The sequence below is a fragment of the Chanodichthys erythropterus genome, chromosome 24, assembly GCF_024489055.1.
Source record: "Chanodichthys erythropterus isolate Z2021 chromosome 24, ASM2448905v1, whole genome shotgun sequence".
NCBI lineage: Eukaryota > Metazoa > Chordata > Actinopteri > Cypriniformes > Xenocyprididae > Chanodichthys > Chanodichthys erythropterus.
Window position 1 is genome coordinate 28,013,120 of NC_090244.1, and position 20,004 is coordinate 28,033,123.

The window sequence follows — 20,004 nt, forward strand, 5'->3', positions numbered from 1 at the left end:
GCCGTTGGAGCAGTGTGTGTGTGTGAGTGTGTGAATGAATGAGTAGTAATTATGATGCATGATGGTGACCTTTGACCTTGAACACCCAGACATGCCCACTTTTGACCTTTCATACTCTCAGGAATCCATTTTGGCCTTTGACCTTTCATATTTGGAGTTCGTATGTTGGCCTATGAGCTTTTGTATCCTCAGGGATCCATTTTGATCTTTGACATTACATATTTGAACTCCCCAGGGTGGTTTTGACCCCTCATGTCCGGTCACTTCTGTAGATGATAATATACTAAGGCGTCTTTGATGGTTTCTACAAAATAAAACCGGAAATCGAATCATTGATAGGCGACGCACAGACACGGTCCTGGTTAAAATTGCTTATTTCTCTGGATTTAAACATTCTTGGAAACATTTTGGATAATGTAAGTACACAAGTCAACAAAATATATAACACTGATCTAGTGTTTTTGGATATTTTAATCTAAAATTCCGACATATTGTGCCTTTAACTGGTTGCATATGTCAGATTTATTGCATGACTCAGGCAGAGAAAAGCTGTTGCTATCAAACATTATTTACTTAATCAACAGAGTCAGTGTAATGGTGAAGGGATCGATCAAACAGGCCAAATGATGGAAGGTTTGCGAAGAAATGTCATGTAAAAGTATTTTTTAGTATTTTTAAAATACAAAAATACAGTAGTTTATTTTGATACATGGTGTGGCTGCTGTATTTTGTAGGTTATTTTGATACACTTAAAATGAAGGTATTTTGGTATTTTATTTTAAAATACATTTTGATGTATTTTTGCCCATCCCTGTTAGTAATTATGATACATGATGGTGACCTTTGACCTTGAACACCCACGTCATGCCCACTTTTGACCTATCGTATTCTTCTTCTTCTCAGGGATCCATTTTGGCCTTTGACCTTTCATATTTGGAGTTCATATGTTGGCCTATGAGCTTTCGTATCCTCAGGGATCCATTTTGATCTTTGACATTACATATTTGAACTCACCAGGGTGGTTTTGACCTCTCATGTCCGGTCACTTCTGTAAAGCATGTGTTTCACTTCACCCAGCATTCCATCTCGGGTGTTTTATCATCTCCCCCTCTCTATGGGCGAGTGAGGAAATGGGACACACACACACACACACACACACACACACACAAACAACAATTCGAGTGACTGAGTAAAAAGGGCCTTATTCTCTTATTTCACAATGAAACAATTCACCAATTTCTCACAAATATAAACTCACATACAATTTCGAGTCATAATTCTGAAACAATTCTGAAATATAAAGATACTCTTGATATATTTTTTGTTTATTTTATTTTATATTTTGTATTGCCTTTGGAAATAATTCTGACAAAGTTTTAAAAAAGATATGGTTGTTATTTACCTGATTATGTGAAATAAGTTCTACAGTAACCCTTAACAAAAGTTATTTATATCAATGTTCTTTAACAGTATCATTATATCATATATTTTTTAGCTATGTTTAAGGTAATAAAATGTGCCACGTCTTTAAAAATAACTAAAACAATTATTTTACCTCTATTCCTGAATAAAACGTCCTGTTGAGTCGGATCTTTTTAGTTAACAAAGAAGTTCTGAATCATGAATCTTACTTTTTGAATTCAATTATTATTTATTTATTTTTTTATTGTTGAACACACTTATTTACAACAAACAATTTACAAAATCTCTCATTGGGAGACTTATGTGCAGAACATAAAACAAATTCGATAAAGAAAATAAATACAAATAAATGTAAAATAAAATAAATTAAGCAAAGGCACTTCAGTCCATAAGGCATGACAAAATTGTTTACATACATATATTATCCTCAGTCATCACTTTTTAGACCATTCTACATTTTAAGTTGTGCCCAGCAAAATGACATAACTAAGCTTCTTATTCAACCGGATTCTGGTTCTTTGGAATGAACAAAACACTGAAAGAACCGATTCCCCGGAAATGAGTCAGCGGCGCTCACACGCTCTTGTCCAATCAAAGCCCCGAACGAAACGAGGGGCGGAGCTTCAGATTGGCGGTTGTGTTTGCAGCAGCGACGAAGATCTGCACAAATCCTATCGCGAATTTATCGAGCTTGTTTGTAATTATTCGAAAGCGCATCACGATCAACGTTAAAGCGGGAGAGCTGGTTTGTTGATGACCGGACGAAGAAACCCAGCGAGCAATCCGGGCGCTCTGCATGGTGAGTGTTGTCAGTGTTGTAGTTAGCAGCATTAGCAGCATGTTGTGATAAGAGTGTTGGGGTTGTTTTGTCAGCGCAATATATGAACTAATGTTAGTTGGTGTTGACTTTCAGATCACCCTGATATATACAATCACAGTGTGGTTTGAGGATTTAAACTTTATCAGGCGATCTAGCAGGACGCCCCGCACACTAACTGAGGTGTTGTTGGCATAACATCACTCTCCGTACTCAGTGCGCCACAAACCCGAGCAAGAGTTTGTCAGAGAGACCTGTGTGGTGAAATCTGCTCGCTTCCCTTTTTTAGGAAAATAGAAAGTCAGCAATAACAAACGGTTCATTTTAGAAATATGATTGTGTGGAAGTGTTACACTAGCAGGATCCCGTGTGTGGAACTGGTCACAGATGGGTGACAATTGCGCCACAAGTCGTTTTTATGGTACGAAGCGACATGCTTTTGCCATGTAGAGATGAAATATTACCCTGTTAAATGTCGTCCCCCTTTTTGAGCACAGGCGTGAAGATGAACCCCAACTTAAATGGTTGTCATTCATGAATGGGGGTTGGTCACTTTTTAGAGAAGACACTCGACAGATTATTGCTTATCAGGTTAAAGCACTTAAAGCATTGTTTTTATTTTATACTTATATTAATGGGCTAGTTCGTCCAAAAATGAAAATTGTCATTTATTACTTACCCTCATGTCGTTCCACACCCGTAAGACCTTCGTTCATCTTCAGAACACAAATGAAGATATTTTAGTTGAAATCCATAGGGAGCAATGACACTTCCTCTCTCAAGATCCATTAATGTACTAAAAACATATTTAAATCAGTTCATGTGAGTACAGGGGTTCAATATTAATATTATAAAGCGACGAGAATATTTTTGGTGCGTCAGAAAAAACAAAACGAGTTATTTAGTGATGGCCGATTTCAAAACACTGCTTCAGGAAGATTCGGAGCACAAATGAATCAGTGTATTGAATCAGTGCCAAAGTCACGTGATTTTAGTCGTTGGCAGTTTGACACGTGATCTAAATCACGATTCGACAGAAAAGATTCATAACGCTCTGAATCTTTCTGAAGCAGTGTTTTGAAATCCGCCATCACTTTATAAGTTGTTGTTTTGTTTTTTCCGCGCACCTAAAATATTCTTGTCGCTTTATAATATTAATATTGAACCACTGTACTCACATGAACTGATTTAAATGTGTTTTTAGTAGGGGTGTGACGAGATCTCGTGAGACTAAAATGTGACGAGATTTCTCATTGAGGCGAAAAGTATGTTGCCATGACAGAGTGGTTAGGATGATTAGGAAAGAGTATGCCACCGCTATGTTTACATTACGCCTCCACTGTCGTTTTGCTTTGTATTTAAATAAAAAACATTTAATTCAGTTGGATAACGGTCGCCGCTGCTCCATATTTACAGAGTTACGCGCGATCGCTGAAAGTGAAAGTAAACGCGCGCGCGCATTCAAACGTGATCTCAATACCCGCATTTTGAAAGCGGCTCCCTGATGAATACAGATATCTCTCAATATGAAAGCTATTTTAGGCTGGTCAGTGCAGTTGTAACCATCTCTCAGCTCTGTATCAAAGAAAAATTTGGTCTTATTTGCACTTTGAATATTGAGAAAGTGTGATTATGGTTGCACTTATTGTACAGTGTTACCATAAAAATGAATAACAGTTTTCTCTTACTCTTATTAAGCACAAACAGTAAGGTTTCATTTTATTAACATTGGTTAATGCACTGTAAACTATGACAATGAATGACTATTTTTATTAACTAACATAAACAAAGATTAATAAATATATTGCTCATTGTTAGTTGATGTTGGTAAATTAATGTTAATAAATGAGACCTTATTGTAAAGTGTTACCATTTTTATTTATACTGTTTTTATTTCTATGATCAGTTTGTGGAAAGGAGTTCAGTTAGGAGGTCAAAAGCTCATAAATCATGTACAGTAAGATCTGAAGAGACTGAAATCATACAGAAGAGAAGTCAGTCAGTTGAGTTTGTGGCAAAACCTTTTACAGTGCTTGAGTATTGTTGTCTTTTACTGCATATGATAATTCACACTCAGAAAGTAGAACTGAATGACATTCATTATAAGATGATTAGTTAAAACATTTCAAATACACCTGCAGAATATTTTTTCTAGTCATGTATTTCGCCATTGAGGATTTCTTAAAAATAGTGTGTAAAAATCTTGTCTCGTGAACTCAATCTCAAGTCTCGTCTCGTCTCATGAGATGCCTGTCTCGTCACAGCCCTAGTTTTTAGTACATTAATGGATCTTGAGAGAGAAAGTGTCATTGCTCCCAGTGGAGGCCTCACGGAGCCATCGGATTTCAACAAAAATATCTCAATTTGTGTTCCGAAGATTAACGAAGGTCTTGCAGGTGTGGAACGACATGAGGGGGAGTAATAAATTAAGATTCTGTCATTTTTGGGTGAACTAACACTTTAATTTGTCTCAGTATCATAAAATGGTCACCACATATGGTAGCTTGAGTCTCAGAGATTTCCAGCAAAATGTGTTTTGTCAAGTTTAGAAAACAATTTAATTATTAAATGGTTTAGTAGTAAATTGTGTAAAATGTGAAGCATGACATGCCCACTAGGGGGCGGAGCCTTTTGAAAGCTTTAAGGTTACCAATGTCCAATTCCAAAACAATTTTCACAGGATGGATTTTGAGTGTTTATGGTATTTTTCTATGACTATATGTGGTGTGTGACACCATTCGGGGCGGCCGGGGCCCCACAAGAATTTCCCTAATACATGTGTGAAGCATTATAAATGATAATTTTTGGATGTGAAATCGAGGCTGCTTGAAGACCGTCACCCTGGTTTGTCTCCTGCAGAACGTGTCTGAAGATGGAGGATATGGAGGTGGAAGTCGTGCAGCCGCTCGGCGAGGGCGGTGTGATCGTGGTCTCTGAATCTGACAGCAGCACAGAAGAAGAGGGTGTTTCTGTGCAGGCCGATCGGTCCAGGCGTCCAGTCCAACGGCCCGTCCAGAGGAGGCGGAGGAGGAGAATTGGGTAAGAGAAGCGCAACGTTTTCCCCCAGATACAGTTGCAGGAGTTTCTTTAGCATTTCTGCTTAAATTGCTCATCAAATTTGAGCTGTGATCAATAATAAATGTAGTAAATGCAGAGGGTTCACTTACTTTTTCCTGCAACAGAAATGTAACCTTGAGAGTGAACAAATATCTTGTAGTTTTCTTGCAGTGAGGAATCATTACATGCCTCTTCTCTTTCCAAGACTGAGCACTCGCGAAGAGCTTCAGGCGCTCATACGGGACACAGAAGAGCTGTCCGAGCGGCTGAGACGGCACACGGCTGAAGCTCAATCACACCAGCCGGCTCCTCCGCCCTCCTCCAGCCGCCCCGCTGCCGTCATCACACACACGTCCCATCAGTCCAGCGCTACAGGTCTACTGCCAGCCCACGTCTCCTCTCAGCCCGGTTCCTCAGGTACGTGTTTTAAATCATTGCATTCTCTAACCCTTGTGTGTCAGTTAGAAAAAAAGTTGCTCTGAGGTCCTTAGAGGATAAAAATTGTCTGTGTCAAAAACATAAAACATGAAGTGTTTCAGTTTGGTCTCATTTTAAAGAAACCATTATGTGTACCTCATGTAAAACAGATTTATGAAAGGAAATGAGGGTGAAATATTACAATTACAATAAAAATACACAATTCTGTCAACATTAATGCAGTTGGCATTAACACAGGCAAAAATGAAAAAGACAAAAAATTTCCTTATGAACTCACAAGGGTTAATTATTTGGTTAGGCTTTACAATAAGGTCTCATTTCTTATTAGTTAAAGGTGCCCTCGAATGAAAAATTGAATTTATATTGGCATAGTTAAATAACAAGAGTTCAGTACATGGAAATGGCATACGGTGAGTCTCAAACTCCATTGTTTCCTCCTTCTTATATAAATCTCATTTGTTTAAAAGACTTCAGAAGAACGGGCGAATCTCAACATAACACTGACTGTTACGTAACAGTCGGGATCATTAATATGTACGCACCCAATATTTGCATATGCCAGCTCATGTTCAAGGCATTAGACAAGGGCAGCCAGTATTAACGTCTGGATCTGTGCACAGCTGAATCATCAGACTAGGTAAGCAAGCAAGAACAACAGCGAAAAATGGCAGATGGAGCAATAATAACTGACATGATTCATGATAACATGATATTTTTAGTGATATTTGTAAATTGTCTTTCTAAATGTTTCGTTAGTATGTTGCTAATGTACTGTTAAATGTGGTTAAAGTTACCATCGTTTCTTACTGTATTCACGGAGACAAGAGCCGTCGCTATTTTCATTTTTAAACACTTGCAGTCTGTATAATTCATAAACACAACTTCATTCTTTATAAATCTCTCCAACAGTGTAGTGTTAGCCAGTTAGCCACAGCCTCAAACTCAGTCATAAACAAATGTAAACATCCAAATAAACACTATACTCACAGGAATCAATGTATGCATGATGAACACTTTGTAAAGATCCATTTTGAGGGTTATATTAGCTGTGTGAACTTTGTGTTTGCTGTCGAGTGCTCGCGGGGGCAGAGGAGCGGGAGATTTAAAGGGGCCACACGCTTAATCGGTGCATATGTAATAATGGCTCAAAATAGGCAGTTCAAAAAATGAATAAAAAAATCTATGGGGTATTTTGAGCTGAAACTTCACAAACACGTACAGGGGACACCTTAGACTTATATTACATCTTTTGAAAAGGCACCTCTAGGGCCCCTTTAATGAATTAAGTAACCATGAGCAATACATTTCGACAACATTTATCAACAGATACAACTTTTGATCTTAATAATGTATTAGTAAATGTTGAGATTAATATAAAGATTATTAAATTATGTATTACTGTAGTATTGTTCATTGTTTGTTCATATTAATTAATTAATTAATGTAATAATCAAAGTTAACAAATGAAACGTTATTGTAAAGTGTTTTTTTTTTTTCAGTTTTCCTCTAGGATTGCTGGTAACAATTTTGATACTAGAAATAATTGTCAAAACAATCTTTAGTTAAACAATTATATATAAAATAGAGATGCACCATATGTTACTAAGAAATAAATTATTATAGCAATTTATTTTTTAATTTATTGTAATGATCGATATTGGATAAAATCAGCTGAAAAATTGAATGTTTAATCAATTGTTCCCCTGTTTTTACATTTAGTTTGTCTTTTCCCTCCTCTAGCTGTCACTTCAAGTTAATTTTTTAAAAACGCCAATAATTTCATAAAACTTTTGAGTGTAATCTTTAGCAATTTTGGCTTTTAAAAAAAAAACCAAAAACATACAAATAAAACAAAACTTCATCCTCACCCTTTATTCAAATATTATTAAAAAACATGTAAAAGAATTTGTATTGCGTATGTGTATCATATTGCATTATGCTTGGAGTTTTATTTGTGATAACACAATAAAACATGACAAATTGTGCAGATGTGATTTTTAGCCAGACTGTCATACAAAGAAATTATGAACACATGCAAAAACAAGAGAGTACTAGCAAAATATTAATAACTGATTGTTGTCATTGTTTGCTTTTCCTGTCAGCTTTTTGTTTCTATGCTTTTTTTTTTTGCATTGTAAAATCAAACCTGTAGCTGTAGTTTGTCTTTTTGCCAAATGTTTTTTTGTCAGATAAATACCTTCGCCAAGTTTAGTGTTTTGATCTTCCCTCATATTTATTTATTTTTATAAAATCTAAAATATTTTCCTCATTTTAAAGGTTTGTAGGATTATTATTACAAATATCCCCCCGGATGTCACATTTGCCTACTACTGTATTTGTTTCTTTTATGAAAAAATTAAAAATGGATGCACCAATCTTACAGTTCCAAAACATATTTCAAAACATTTCCTGTCCCTGTTGCGTGGGCCAAAGATTTTCTGGTCAAACTAATTGCATAACTTTGAATTTATAACATTTATAATTACAGAATGTAAATGGGAGATCAAACTCTACTAATCAGTCATGAAAATTGTTACTTTGAGAACTTTTGATTACTTTCCGCCCCTATTCTGATTAAGCCCTTTTTTGCTACTGTACCTTTAAGACTCCAGTATTTAAATGCCCTTTGTTATGATTAGTCATGTGAAATGAAACCGTGTGTTTTTGTGTGTCGCAGGGCCCAGTGTTCCTCCAGAGCCTGAAGGGACGAGCACAGAAGCTCAAGCAGAAGAGCCGAGGCAAGAGACGGAGGTGATTTGAGAGGCTTATATTCAGTCCTGAACGCTCGTGTCTATAGAAAAACATCAGAGCTCTATGATGCATTGTCATGGAAGTGGATTGTTGACTCTCTTACCTTTTTTTTGTCTTCATAGGCTGCGTCAGAGTCAGTGGATCCCACTGAAGCTGCTGCGTCTCCCGCCGAAGAGGCTGAAGCCGACGAGGGAGAGGGCGAGACCTGCTCCATCTGTTTCGAGCCCTGGACCACGGCCGGAGACCACCGCTTGGCTGCTCTGCGCTGTGGTCACCTGTTTGGCTACATCTGCATTTCCCGCTGGTTGACGGGCGGAGGAAATAAATGTCCACAGGTGAGTTTCACTTTCACTCAATGAACATTAAAGATCTTCATCTAGTATTTATTATTTGTCAAAAGTATTTAGATTGGCTGTAAAGATCCTTACACAATGTCTACACCAGCTAGAAGCTGTCTTAGGGCTGGGCGATACATGTTAACTAAATAACAACATGTAATTTAGAGGTTCTGACAAAATATTAAGTGCTGCAGTCTATTTTAAAATTTTTAAATATATTTGAATTAATTATTTAAAAAAAAAAATCTGTTGGGATGTATGATTCAGTGACACGTTCATAAATACTCTTGTTTCATTACTGGATGAATCAGTGTATTTGAAAGAATCTGCTGAATGAAGATTCAACATCAAATACATTTTTTAACAGTGACGTGTTGCCACCTGTTGGTGAAACAATGTAATCGATAAATGTGTCATTTTCAGTGCGTTCAATTTTCTTTCAAAAGCTGATTTGCTCTTCTTTTTTTATCGATAACATAGACATTAGTGTGTAATCTGAACTATAAACTTATCTCAATACTTCTGTGATAACCTGAATTAGTGATCGACCGATGTATCTGTTTACCGATATTTAAGCATTTTTCCATAATCGGGTATCGGTTTTGTAATATCGGATTCGCCGATTTACGGCGCCATCTTGTGGCCGTTTTGAGACTTCCTCTGTCTGAGGAGATCAGTCAACAACAACTCAGTGCACAGGTAAAGTATATGTTCTACTTGGTTTGCTTTAATTAATCAACTTTATTTAACATAACAGACATGCACAAATGAGATCTGAGACATAAATTCCTGATATAGTTAATTTATGCAGCATGTTTCTAAACAATTGAGACGAACTCATTGAGTCACGTAGTGTAATTCGTCATGTCCTGCCCCAATAAAGACGTAACTTTACATGAATTAAATAAAACAGACGTGAATGAGTGCATGTTGAAAATAAAAGCGCTGAATTTAATTCTCTATCTGTTGTATTTGCTCACCGTTAGTCTAGAAGAAAAAGTTTGTTCATATTGCTTAGCAACTGACGGATGATCAGGAGGCTTAAGCACGGCCACTGAATGAAACTTTTGACAAGATTATCTTGTTTAAACACACTAGATTATATTATCATTTACTACATAACAATTATTTCGCTAATACACATATAAATATAGCCTACCGCTTTGTGGAAATTAATTATTTATTATCTCCATGCGCGATCGCGGTTGATTAAGTTATAGTCAAACAGCACTTTGTCAGTTGGCATTTCATGATTTAACGTTAGATTAAATTTAGATCATAAAATGCCAACTGGCAAGTGCTGTTTAACTTTATTAGATTATATAATCATTTGATTTACTACATAACCATTATTTAGTTAATACAAATCTAAATAAATGCAGCTCTGTGGAATTTATTTAGTATCTCCACACGCGATCGCGGTTGAGTAGCCCAATTTATAGTTTTGTGTAAATGCATAGATAAGTTACAGCACTTTGTCAGAAAGCATTTCATGATCTAGACCGACAAAACATAATAATTAATAACACTAGTTGGAAAATGCAATGATGTATGCTGTTTTGTTTGTTACTTTCCTGACAATGTTATATATTCCAGCTAATATTACATTTACATTATATTTACATTACTTTACTGAATACATATTATTCAGTAAAGTTTTTTTTTTTTATGCAAGGAGGGAGTGATTGTTATAAATAAAATGGTTTGTTCAGCTCATTTGTGTTGTAATAATTGTCAAAAACAGAAGTATAACAGTTAATAAATATCGGTTCTGCATATCGGTTATCGGGTACATAAACATGCAAATAATCGGTATCGGTTATAAAAAATCAATATCGGTCGATCACTAACCTGAATATTTGTAGCACAGAAGTAAAGAGACTGTGTGATTGAAAACACTGCTGTTTATTTTTGTATTTTTACTTTGAAGTAGATCAACTGTGAGATGTAAGGAAAACCATGAAACTGCCACACTGACAAGCTATGTCCTTTTTTATTCACAATCTCCTCGTCGCCGGTAGGCACAGCATTCATTTCATGTGTCGTGTGTTCTGATTTCACGTGGCAATTGCAGATCTGAACTCCACAGCAGTTTGTTTGCGTGTCACTCGTAGCGCGTCTGTTTGTGATCCGGGGACGGAGCAAGCTTGAGAGTTGTTCATCCAACCGAACTTCATGTCTGTTTACATTTTAACGCATTTAAAGGTACAATTTGTGATATTTTTTCTGCTAGAGGTCGCTAGAAGCCTATTCAAAACAAAGGCGTAGTTTGATGACGCCAAGTTTTAGAGCGGAAACTTGGGACATGTGGTCTCCATCTCAACGGACGGTGCAAAAGAATAGGGATTGGAGTCAGGAAGAACTCATGTTCATGGATGCGATTATTAACGTTACTGTAGTATGAAGCAGAGCAGGAGCGAGTGTTGTGGAGCTGAACGAGGAGCTGGAGCGATTGATCAACACACGCCTCACGAGCAGCGGAACTTTTATTATGACACAGTCGCTGGCGTTGCTTCCGCTTTTCCGGTCATGAGTTTACGGGAGCTGTCCTTGTCGACAGAACCAGCGGCAGATGGTAAACAGTAATTATGTTCCATAATCCACCATAAAACGTGCAAGAAGTAAATAAGGAACTGCTTGAAGCAAGCTAGTGGTTTGCTGGACGCTAGACACTACTTCCGCATTTGTCCACGGCACTGTTGTCATGTGGTTTCTACGTCAGTAAAGGCGGTAACAAAGGTAACTGACGTCATTGACAGGCGACTGCACTGCCCCGTGTCACTGTTTAGAATGGGAAATTTCTCATGATTTACAAGTAGTTGAAAACATTAGAGATATTGTTAGTAATCAGCTGGACAAAATATATAACACTAGCCTAGTGGTTTTTGGATATTCTACTGCAAAAAATTTACATATTGTACCTTTAAGTGAAACTATATCGAACATTTTTTCTATCGTTATCGATTAAGATGTACCGTCGATAAATATCGATACCGTTTTATCGCCCAGGCCTAAGCTGTCTACACTGCACACGACAAAACGATCATTACAAATCCATTTGTCCTTTGAGAAGTATTGCGAGTGCTTGGAGTACGTCAGCAATGGAACGAGTACAAAAATACATTTTCAGGTATTAAGGTACAGAAACTGTAATGAAATGTAAAATAACACTGCACTTTATAAATAAAATATACATTACAAATACAGTGCTTCCCACAGGTTTGAAATATACTTGCGGTGGTAGCCGGGCGAAAAATCCTCCTATTACCCACGGCACAAAAATGGTCTACTATATGTGACAAACAAATAATGTGTGATTTTTAACAGTATTTTTATTTATTTAAATTAATTTTAATTAAATACTAATATTATGCATTATTATGCATTGTAAATTATGCAAAATTACAGCATTTAAATGGTTCACATTTCCTATGTTCTCCTTGCTGTCATATAGTGTCTCTCTCAGTGAATGGGACACAGATTTTATTAGTAAAATTTATAAAATGAATAATATATGTGTCAAGTAATGTTCTTAGTCTTTTCTTCCTGTGGGGGAGACTATAATAATTTACTATGAATTAAATCAAATTAAATACAATTTATTGTGTAACCAAAATACCAATAATACCCAAAAGAAAAAGAAAAAACCTAGCGTGTGACTTTAAATTATAAACAAGCCAGAAATACACAGGTACTCTTATTTTGAAATGTCTGTACTATTGCAGACAATCCTTCAGATTCTTACAACTGTATAAAATGTTTTATATAAAGGCCATAAAGTAGACTTTGTAATAATTCATTAACTTGAGTTCGTTAGCAATCGCTTGGCATAAATCTGCGCTTTTCATTGATTGAGAATCACTTTGAAGCAGTCTGAAGCGCTGTTGCGAGAGCTTGTAGAACGCGCAACAGCGCCCCCTTTTCCCAGCGCCTGTGGGAATGTAAGCGGGAGTAAACAGTTCTGACGCGCACGTAACGAGCAGGTATGAAACGACTAGTTTATCAATCACGGATGGTTTCATTATCTTTATCTATAGCGCGGATATAAAAGTATAAGAGGATAAAAATAATAAAAGCAAAAATGTGTCTCCAAATATACTTGGGCGGCCGTTATTATATGTGGGCGGCCCGCCCAAGTAAAGTCTATGTGTGGAAAGCACTGCAATATAGTTACAAAATGTATTGAGTCAAGAACAACAGGTGAAACTTTGTTTTAACATTTTTATAGAGATTGCAGCAGGAATATTAGGCTGCTGTCACTTTAAGAGCTGCATGGATCCAATATACTGTTACATGTGTTTTCTTTGTCAACTGTTTACATTCACTTAAGACATAACGGACTGTTTACGAGAATATTTTGACATATTTTTGTGCGTATTTGTCCGTTCAAGTGCAAAAAGATGTGAAGAGAATTTTGTATTGCGCACTATACAGTATGAGAGGCAGCTTTCTGTGTGCACGTTTTGGATGTAGAAAACGGCGTGCAAGTTGTCTTTGTGCTTGAATGGTTTGAAGTTGTCAAAAGTACCGATTTTAGTACTGATTGGTACTGAAATCTGTACTTTTGACAATCTACAATCACATGAAATATTTAACATTTTTATTTTATTATTTTTATTATTATATTTAAAAAGCTTTATAATTCAATTTGATTTTAAAGGGTTAGTTCACCCAAAAATGAAAATGTTATTAATTACTCACCCTCATGCCGTTCCACACCCATAAGACCTTTGTTAATCTTCGGAACACTAATTAAGATATTTTAGTTGAAATCCGATGGCTCAGTGAGGCCTTCATAGGGAGCAATGACATTTCCTCTCTCAAGATCCATTAATGTACTAAAAACATATTTAAATCAGTTCATGTGAGTTCAGTGGCTCAATATTAATATTATAAAGCCACAAGAATATTTTTGGTGCACCAAAAAAAACAAAATAATGACTTATTTGGTGATGGCCGATTTCAAGTCATTGGATTTCAACTAAAATATCTCTATTTGCATTACGAAGATTAACAAAGGTCTTACGGGTGTGAAACGACATGAGGGTGAGTAATAATGACAGAATTTTCATTCTTTGGGTGAACTAACCCATTAATATATTTAAGCTTGAAAAAAATCTTTCTGTGCAATTTATCAAATATTGTAGACACACAGCACTCCTTTCACTCATAAAAAGCCAGTAAAATAGCACCCAGTATTGACTTTGGCACTATTTGATGAGAATGTTTGTAATGAAATCTGCCATTAATCACACTGGTTTTATCCTCAGTGTAATAAGCCAGCCAAACGTGGTCACATCATCTTTCTCTACGCACGGAGACTGAAAGCGCTGGACAACACAGAGGAGGTGCGGCTGAAGAGGTGCGTTTATCACTGGCTCTGCTCTTTCAGTGTTCATTGTGTCCAGAATGTGCTTGTGCTGATTGGTTGTGATTGTGCTCAGTCGTCTAGAGCTGGAGCAGGGGTCACGTCGGATGGAGCAGCTGGAAGTCGCTCAGTGTCGTCAACAGCTGCAGCTCGTGGCCGATGAAAATGTACGACTGCGCAGAGAGGTCGAGGTGTGTATCGTTTCAGGAGGTACTCTGTACTGTTCTTTTGTGTTAATATTAGTTATATGGAGCAGCTCTGTATTACGGCTACACGACATCTGCATATCGTGATATGCCTTTTTTAGTGTGATTTCAGTAAATAAATAAATGCGCTTGTGGCACCAGATTGGCACTGCTCACAAACATGCGTGTATCCCATGATGCAGTGCTGCACAAGCTGCCCGCATGCAAAGAGAAGAGTTTCACTCTGAAACCGACAGCACATGCATCCGTATGCTGGCATCACATCAAAATTAAAGCTTGATGGTTTAATGTTTAGTTTTTTTTAATGCACATTTTTGTCCCTGATAAAATTAGCGCTTTTAATAAAGATAGCAGAATGAAAAATGATAATATCACATTTTGGTAGTATTAATTTCTGTGGGAAAACAAACATACAAACATACAAAAAATATATATATATTTTATTTTGGGGGGGGGTCCATACAAGGAAAGTCAAAAACCCAATTTTGGACCCCATTGACTATCACTGTATGGACAAATAAGTTTTTCCACTAAACCCTGTGGGTACCTAAACAGTGGGGTGGCTTTTTTTATATATATATATATATATATATATATGTATGTATGTTTTTATTATATATAATATGTTTTTATTCAATTTATTGCCAACAAATGAGATCCACCCATTATAATCTTCATCTGTATGGTGGCGTCAGGCTGCTGCTGTTGTTCATTCCTGATCCGTGTTTGTTCTCTGCAGGAGTTGAGGAGGTGGAAAGCTCAGGCGTCTTTCGGCTCGTCTCAGGGATCGTCTCTCTCCTCCCAGAGGCAGGACTCGTCCAGTGCGGGCCATTATGTCTTCTCTAAGGCACTGCTGGTGTCTCAAACAGGCAGCAGTCGGGTTTTATCCTACTGCGAGCCTCTCGGGTGTCTGCTGGCGTCTCAGCCATCTACACATGCCACCTTGTTACCAGGTGGGAATTTGAGCCGTTCCACGTGCTGAATTTGTTCTGCATTGTTTATGTAACCGTGATTGTCTGCCGCTCCCTCAGGTTTCGGCGTGAAGATGATCAGCACTGCGACTCTCAAGCCGAGTCAGTACATCCCCATCCACACCAAACAGATCAGAGGACTCGCCTTCAGCCAACACCAGGACAGTTTACTGCTGTCTGCGGCCTTCGACAGCACAATCAAGCTCACCAGGTGAGAAACTGACTAGAAACTCTGCGTTCATTTTACGTATTCTGTTGCAAAATATGTAAGATGCAACAAATCGCTTCATGTAGGTTTTCTTCACAGTTTGATGACTAACACGGTGGTGCAGGCCTACAACACGGGCAGACCTGTGTGGAGCTGCTGCTGGTGCCACGACAACAACAACTACATTTACGCTGGTCTCAGCAACGGCTCTGTGCTGGTGTACGACACGCGGGACACCAGCACTCACGTCCGGGAGCTGGCGCCACTGCGCTCCAGGTCAGCTTCAAGTTTATTGTTGTGTCTAGGTGAAACTGTTGCATGATGTTAGTATTGTGTCCTGTACAAACAGTGGAGGAAATATGTTGATGATATTGTGTCCTTTGGTCATTGTAGCTGTCCGGTGGTGTCTCTTTCCTACATCCCGCGCGCCGCGTCCAGCACATTCCCCTGTGGCGGCCTCATCGCTGGCACGCTGGAGGGCGGATGCTTCTGGGAGCACATAGAGGGAACCACGTACATACCTCACATTCTGCCTCTAGAGTCCGGCAACTGCACTGACATACAGGTGGAGCCTGAGAGCAGACACTGCCTCGTCACATACAGACCAGGTACAGAACGAACTCTGCTCTAATGCTCAAGTACCGTGCTTCTTAATCATGGCTGATCAGTAATATGATTGCTGCTTGTATAGATTATTACAGTTTTGTCAAATTTTATATATTTTAAAAATAACCCTGATATTATTTGCTTTCATTTATATCATGTAGTCATTTATAATATACATTCCTATTTTTTAGGTTATCTGGATTCAATTTAATTGTTTTATTTAATGTTTTTGATTTGTTGCATCTTTAAAAGCATTGACGTCATGTGGTTTTGTGCCGTCCAGGTCGTACAAACCCGTCTCTGCGCTGTGTTTTAATGGAGCTGAGCCGGACGCCTCAGACAGACAGCAACCAGACGCCCGTCTGTTCTTGCTCACCCGTCCAGACCTTCACCGCTGGATCCTCCTGCAAGTTACTCACCAAGAACAGAGTCTTCAAGAGTCCAGCCGGAGAGGGAGCCACGCTAGTGTGTGCTGGAGACGAGGCCAGCAACTCCACCATGGTGAGGAACCGCTCTTCATCCCGTCACTGCAGCTCTGTGCTCCTTTTTCTCATTGAATATCCTGTTTCATTTGGTTACACATCACATATGTATGGTTCCCTTTTGTGAGATATAAACTCGTAATTGTGAGGGGAAAAAGTCAGGATTGTGTGTCGTAATTGCGAGAAATTCAGAATTGTGAGTCCTAATTGTGAGAAAAGAGTAAGAATTGTGAGAAATCATAATTGTGAGAGTCAGAATTGTGAGAAACTCGTAATTGCGAGAAACTCAGAATTGTGAGTCGTAAATGTGAGAAAAAAGTCAGTATTGTGAGAAACTCGTAATTGTGAGAAAAAAAGAATTGTGTGTCGTAATTGCGAGAAATTCAGAATTGTGAGTCCTAATTGTGAGAAAAGAGTAAGAATTGTGAGAAATCATAATTGTGAGAGTCAGAATTGTGAGAAACTCGTAATTGCGAGAAACTCAGAATTGTGAGTCGTAAATGTGAGAAAAAAGTCAGTATTGTGAGAAACTCGTAATTGTGAGAAAAAAAGAATTGTGAGTCGTAATTGTGAGGAAAAAAGTCAGAATTGAGCTGTAATTGCGAGAAAAAGTCAATTGTGAGGAACTTGTAATTGTGAGGGGAAAAAGTCAAAATTGTGAGTAACTCGTAATTGCGAGAAAGTCAGAATTGTGAGAAACTCGTAATTGTGAGAGTCAGAATTGTGAGAAACTCGTAATTGTGAGAGTCAGAATTGTGAGAAACTCGTAATTGTGAGAGTCAGAATTGTGAGAAACTCGTAATTGTGAGAGTCAGAATTGTGAGAAACTCGTAATTGCGAGAAAGTCAGAATTGTGAGAAACTCGTAATTGTGAGAGTCAGAATTGTGAGAAACTCGTAATTGTGAGAGTCAGAATTGTGAGAAACTCGTAATTGCGAGGAAAAAGTCACAATTGTGATAAACTCGTAATTGTGAGAGTCAGAATTTTGAGAACTCGTAATTGCGAGAAAGAATTGTGAGTCGTAATTGCGAGAAAAAAGTCAGAATTGTGAGAAACTCGTAATTGTGAGAGAAAAAAGTCAGAATTGTGAGTCGTAATTGCGAAAAAAAGTCAATAGTGAGAAACTCGTAATTGCAAGAAAAAAGTCAGAATTGTGAGAAACTCGTAATTGCGAGAAAAAAGTCAGAATTGTGAGAAACTCGTAATTGAGAGAAAAAAGTCAGAATTGTGAGAAACTCGTAATTGCGAAAAAAAGTCAATAGTGAGAAACTCGTAATTGCAAGAATAAAGTCAGAATTGTGAGAAACTCGTAATTGCGAGAAAAAAGTCAGAATTGTAAGTCGTGATTGTGAGAAAAAAGTCAGAATTGTGAGCCGTAATTGTGAGGGGAAAAAAGACAAAATTGTGAGTAACTCGTAATTGCGAGAAAGTCAGAATTGTGAGAAACTCGTAATTGTGAGAGTCAGAATTTTGAGAACTCGTAATTGCGAGAAAAAAGTCAGAATTGTGAGAAACTCGTAATTGCGAGAAAAAAGTCAGAATTGTGAGAAACTCGTGATTGCGAGAAAAAAGTCAGAATTGTGAGAAACTCGTAATTGCGAGAAAAAAGTCAGAATTGTGAGAAAATCGTGATTGCGAGAAAAAAGTCAGAATTGTGAGAAACTCATGATTGCGAGAAAAAAGTCAGAATTGTGAGAAACTTGTAATTGCGAGGAAAAAAGTCAGAATTGTAAGTCATGATTGTGAGAAAAAAGTCAGAATTGTGAGAGATTCTGTTTATAAAAAGTCGCAATTACCTATTTTTTCATTTATTTTTATTTAATTGCGGAAACAACAGTACATAAGGAAGTTGATGTTTGTGCATCAGTTTGATGGTGACTTTAATGCACTTTGACTAACATTGACTGATTTCTGCAGGTCTGGGATGCTGGTACTGGTGCTCTGCTGCAGAAAATGCCCGCAGATCTCCCTGTGCTGGACATCTGTCCTTTCCAGGTCAACCAGAGCAGCTATCTGGCCTCTCTGACCGAGAAGATGCTGAAGGTCTATAAGTGGGAGTGAGACTCAGAGAAACCTTCAAACGAACATCTGAATAATCATCATACAGAAACCAAATGCGTGGCTGCTGCTGATCTGAGACTGTCCATTCACTGTGTGCATGTTTTATACCGAAAGCCTGTTTTTTTGTTTTTGTTGTTTTCTTTATATAAATGTTTTGTTTAAAAGTGTAAATCAGTGCTTTCTTAATGTTTTAGTTGAGTGATCATTGTTCACTACTCTCATTGTATATATGTAAGTGTTGTTTTATTACTTTATTAAAATAAATGCCTACATACTTTGACAGTTTGTGAGAACTTAAACACCTTAAGGGACTGGAACATTAAAATCATTAGGAAAAAACAGTGCATTTTCAGTGGTTAACTTTTTGGTAATTAATTTTTTCCTGATGATTTACTCACCCCCATGTCATCCAAGATGTTCATGTCTTTCTTTCTTCAGTCGAAAAGAAATTAAGGTTTTTGATGAAAACATTCCAGGATTATTCTCCTTATAGTGGACTTCAATGGCCTCCAGACGGTTGAAGGTCAAAATTGCAGTTTCAGTGCAGCTTCAAAGGGCTTTAAACAATACCAGATACCATAAAGCATATACATTTGTATTTTTTTTTAGAAAATGGCAGATGGTTTCTCTAGATAAGACTCTTATTCCTCGTCTGGTATCGTTTAAAGCCCTTTGAAGCTGCACTGAAACTGTAATTTTGACCTTCAACCCGTCGAACCCCAGTGAAGTCCACTATAAGGAGAATAATCCTGGAATGTTTTCCTCAAAAACCTTCATTTCTTTTCGACTGAAGAAAGGACATGAACATCTTGGATGACATAAAGTAAATTATCAGGAAAATTTTATTTGAAAGTGAACTAATCCTTTAAAAGTTTTTTTTTTTTACTATAGTAAACTGAATATCAGTTAAGGCAAGACACCACAGGTGAACAGGGTAAAAATGTAAGCATCACCATCTTATCCCCAGTTTAAAAATGCAAATGAGGTGTAATCTAATTAAATATGCACTTATTTGCATATATTTCCAAAAAACAAATGTACATTGAACAAACCCAGGTTGAAAATTATCACTTCATTTTATTATCATGTTATTAAGGTGAAGTATTGAAGGTGTTTATAGAAGGGGCTTTTGGATTTATCTTTTATCCCTAGATAAATCAGAAAGCAATCAACAGACAGAAAAACAAAAACGTTTTCACGTTTATTTTTAGGTATAAAATGTCCTATAAACTAGGCGAATGATACATTAACAAACCTGCAGAATAAAGATAAAAATTT

At 37.3% G+C, this 20,004-nt stretch overlaps 1 protein-coding gene across 1 annotated transcript; it reads left to right on the forward strand.

The window, feature by feature from the left end:
- Positions 1 to 2,044: 2,044 nt before the first annotated feature.
- Positions 2,045 to 18,986, forward strand: rfwd3 (ring finger and WD repeat domain 3). The gene is made up of 13 exons (XM_067379452.1): positions 2,045 to 2,221; positions 5,099 to 5,278; positions 5,502 to 5,713; positions 8,412 to 8,485; positions 8,608 to 8,820; positions 14,094 to 14,185; positions 14,268 to 14,382; positions 15,137 to 15,350; positions 15,429 to 15,579; positions 15,676 to 15,852; positions 15,970 to 16,184; positions 16,466 to 16,683; positions 18,583 to 18,986. Exons 2-13 carry the CDS (start codon positions 5,112 to 5,114, stop codon positions 18,724 to 18,726), a joined length of 1,992 nt encoding a protein of 663 aa, XP_067235553.1. The 5' UTR covers positions 2,045 to 2,221; positions 5,099 to 5,111; the 3' UTR covers positions 18,727 to 18,986.
- The last annotated feature ends 1,018 nt before the right edge of the window (positions 18,987 to 20,004 follow it).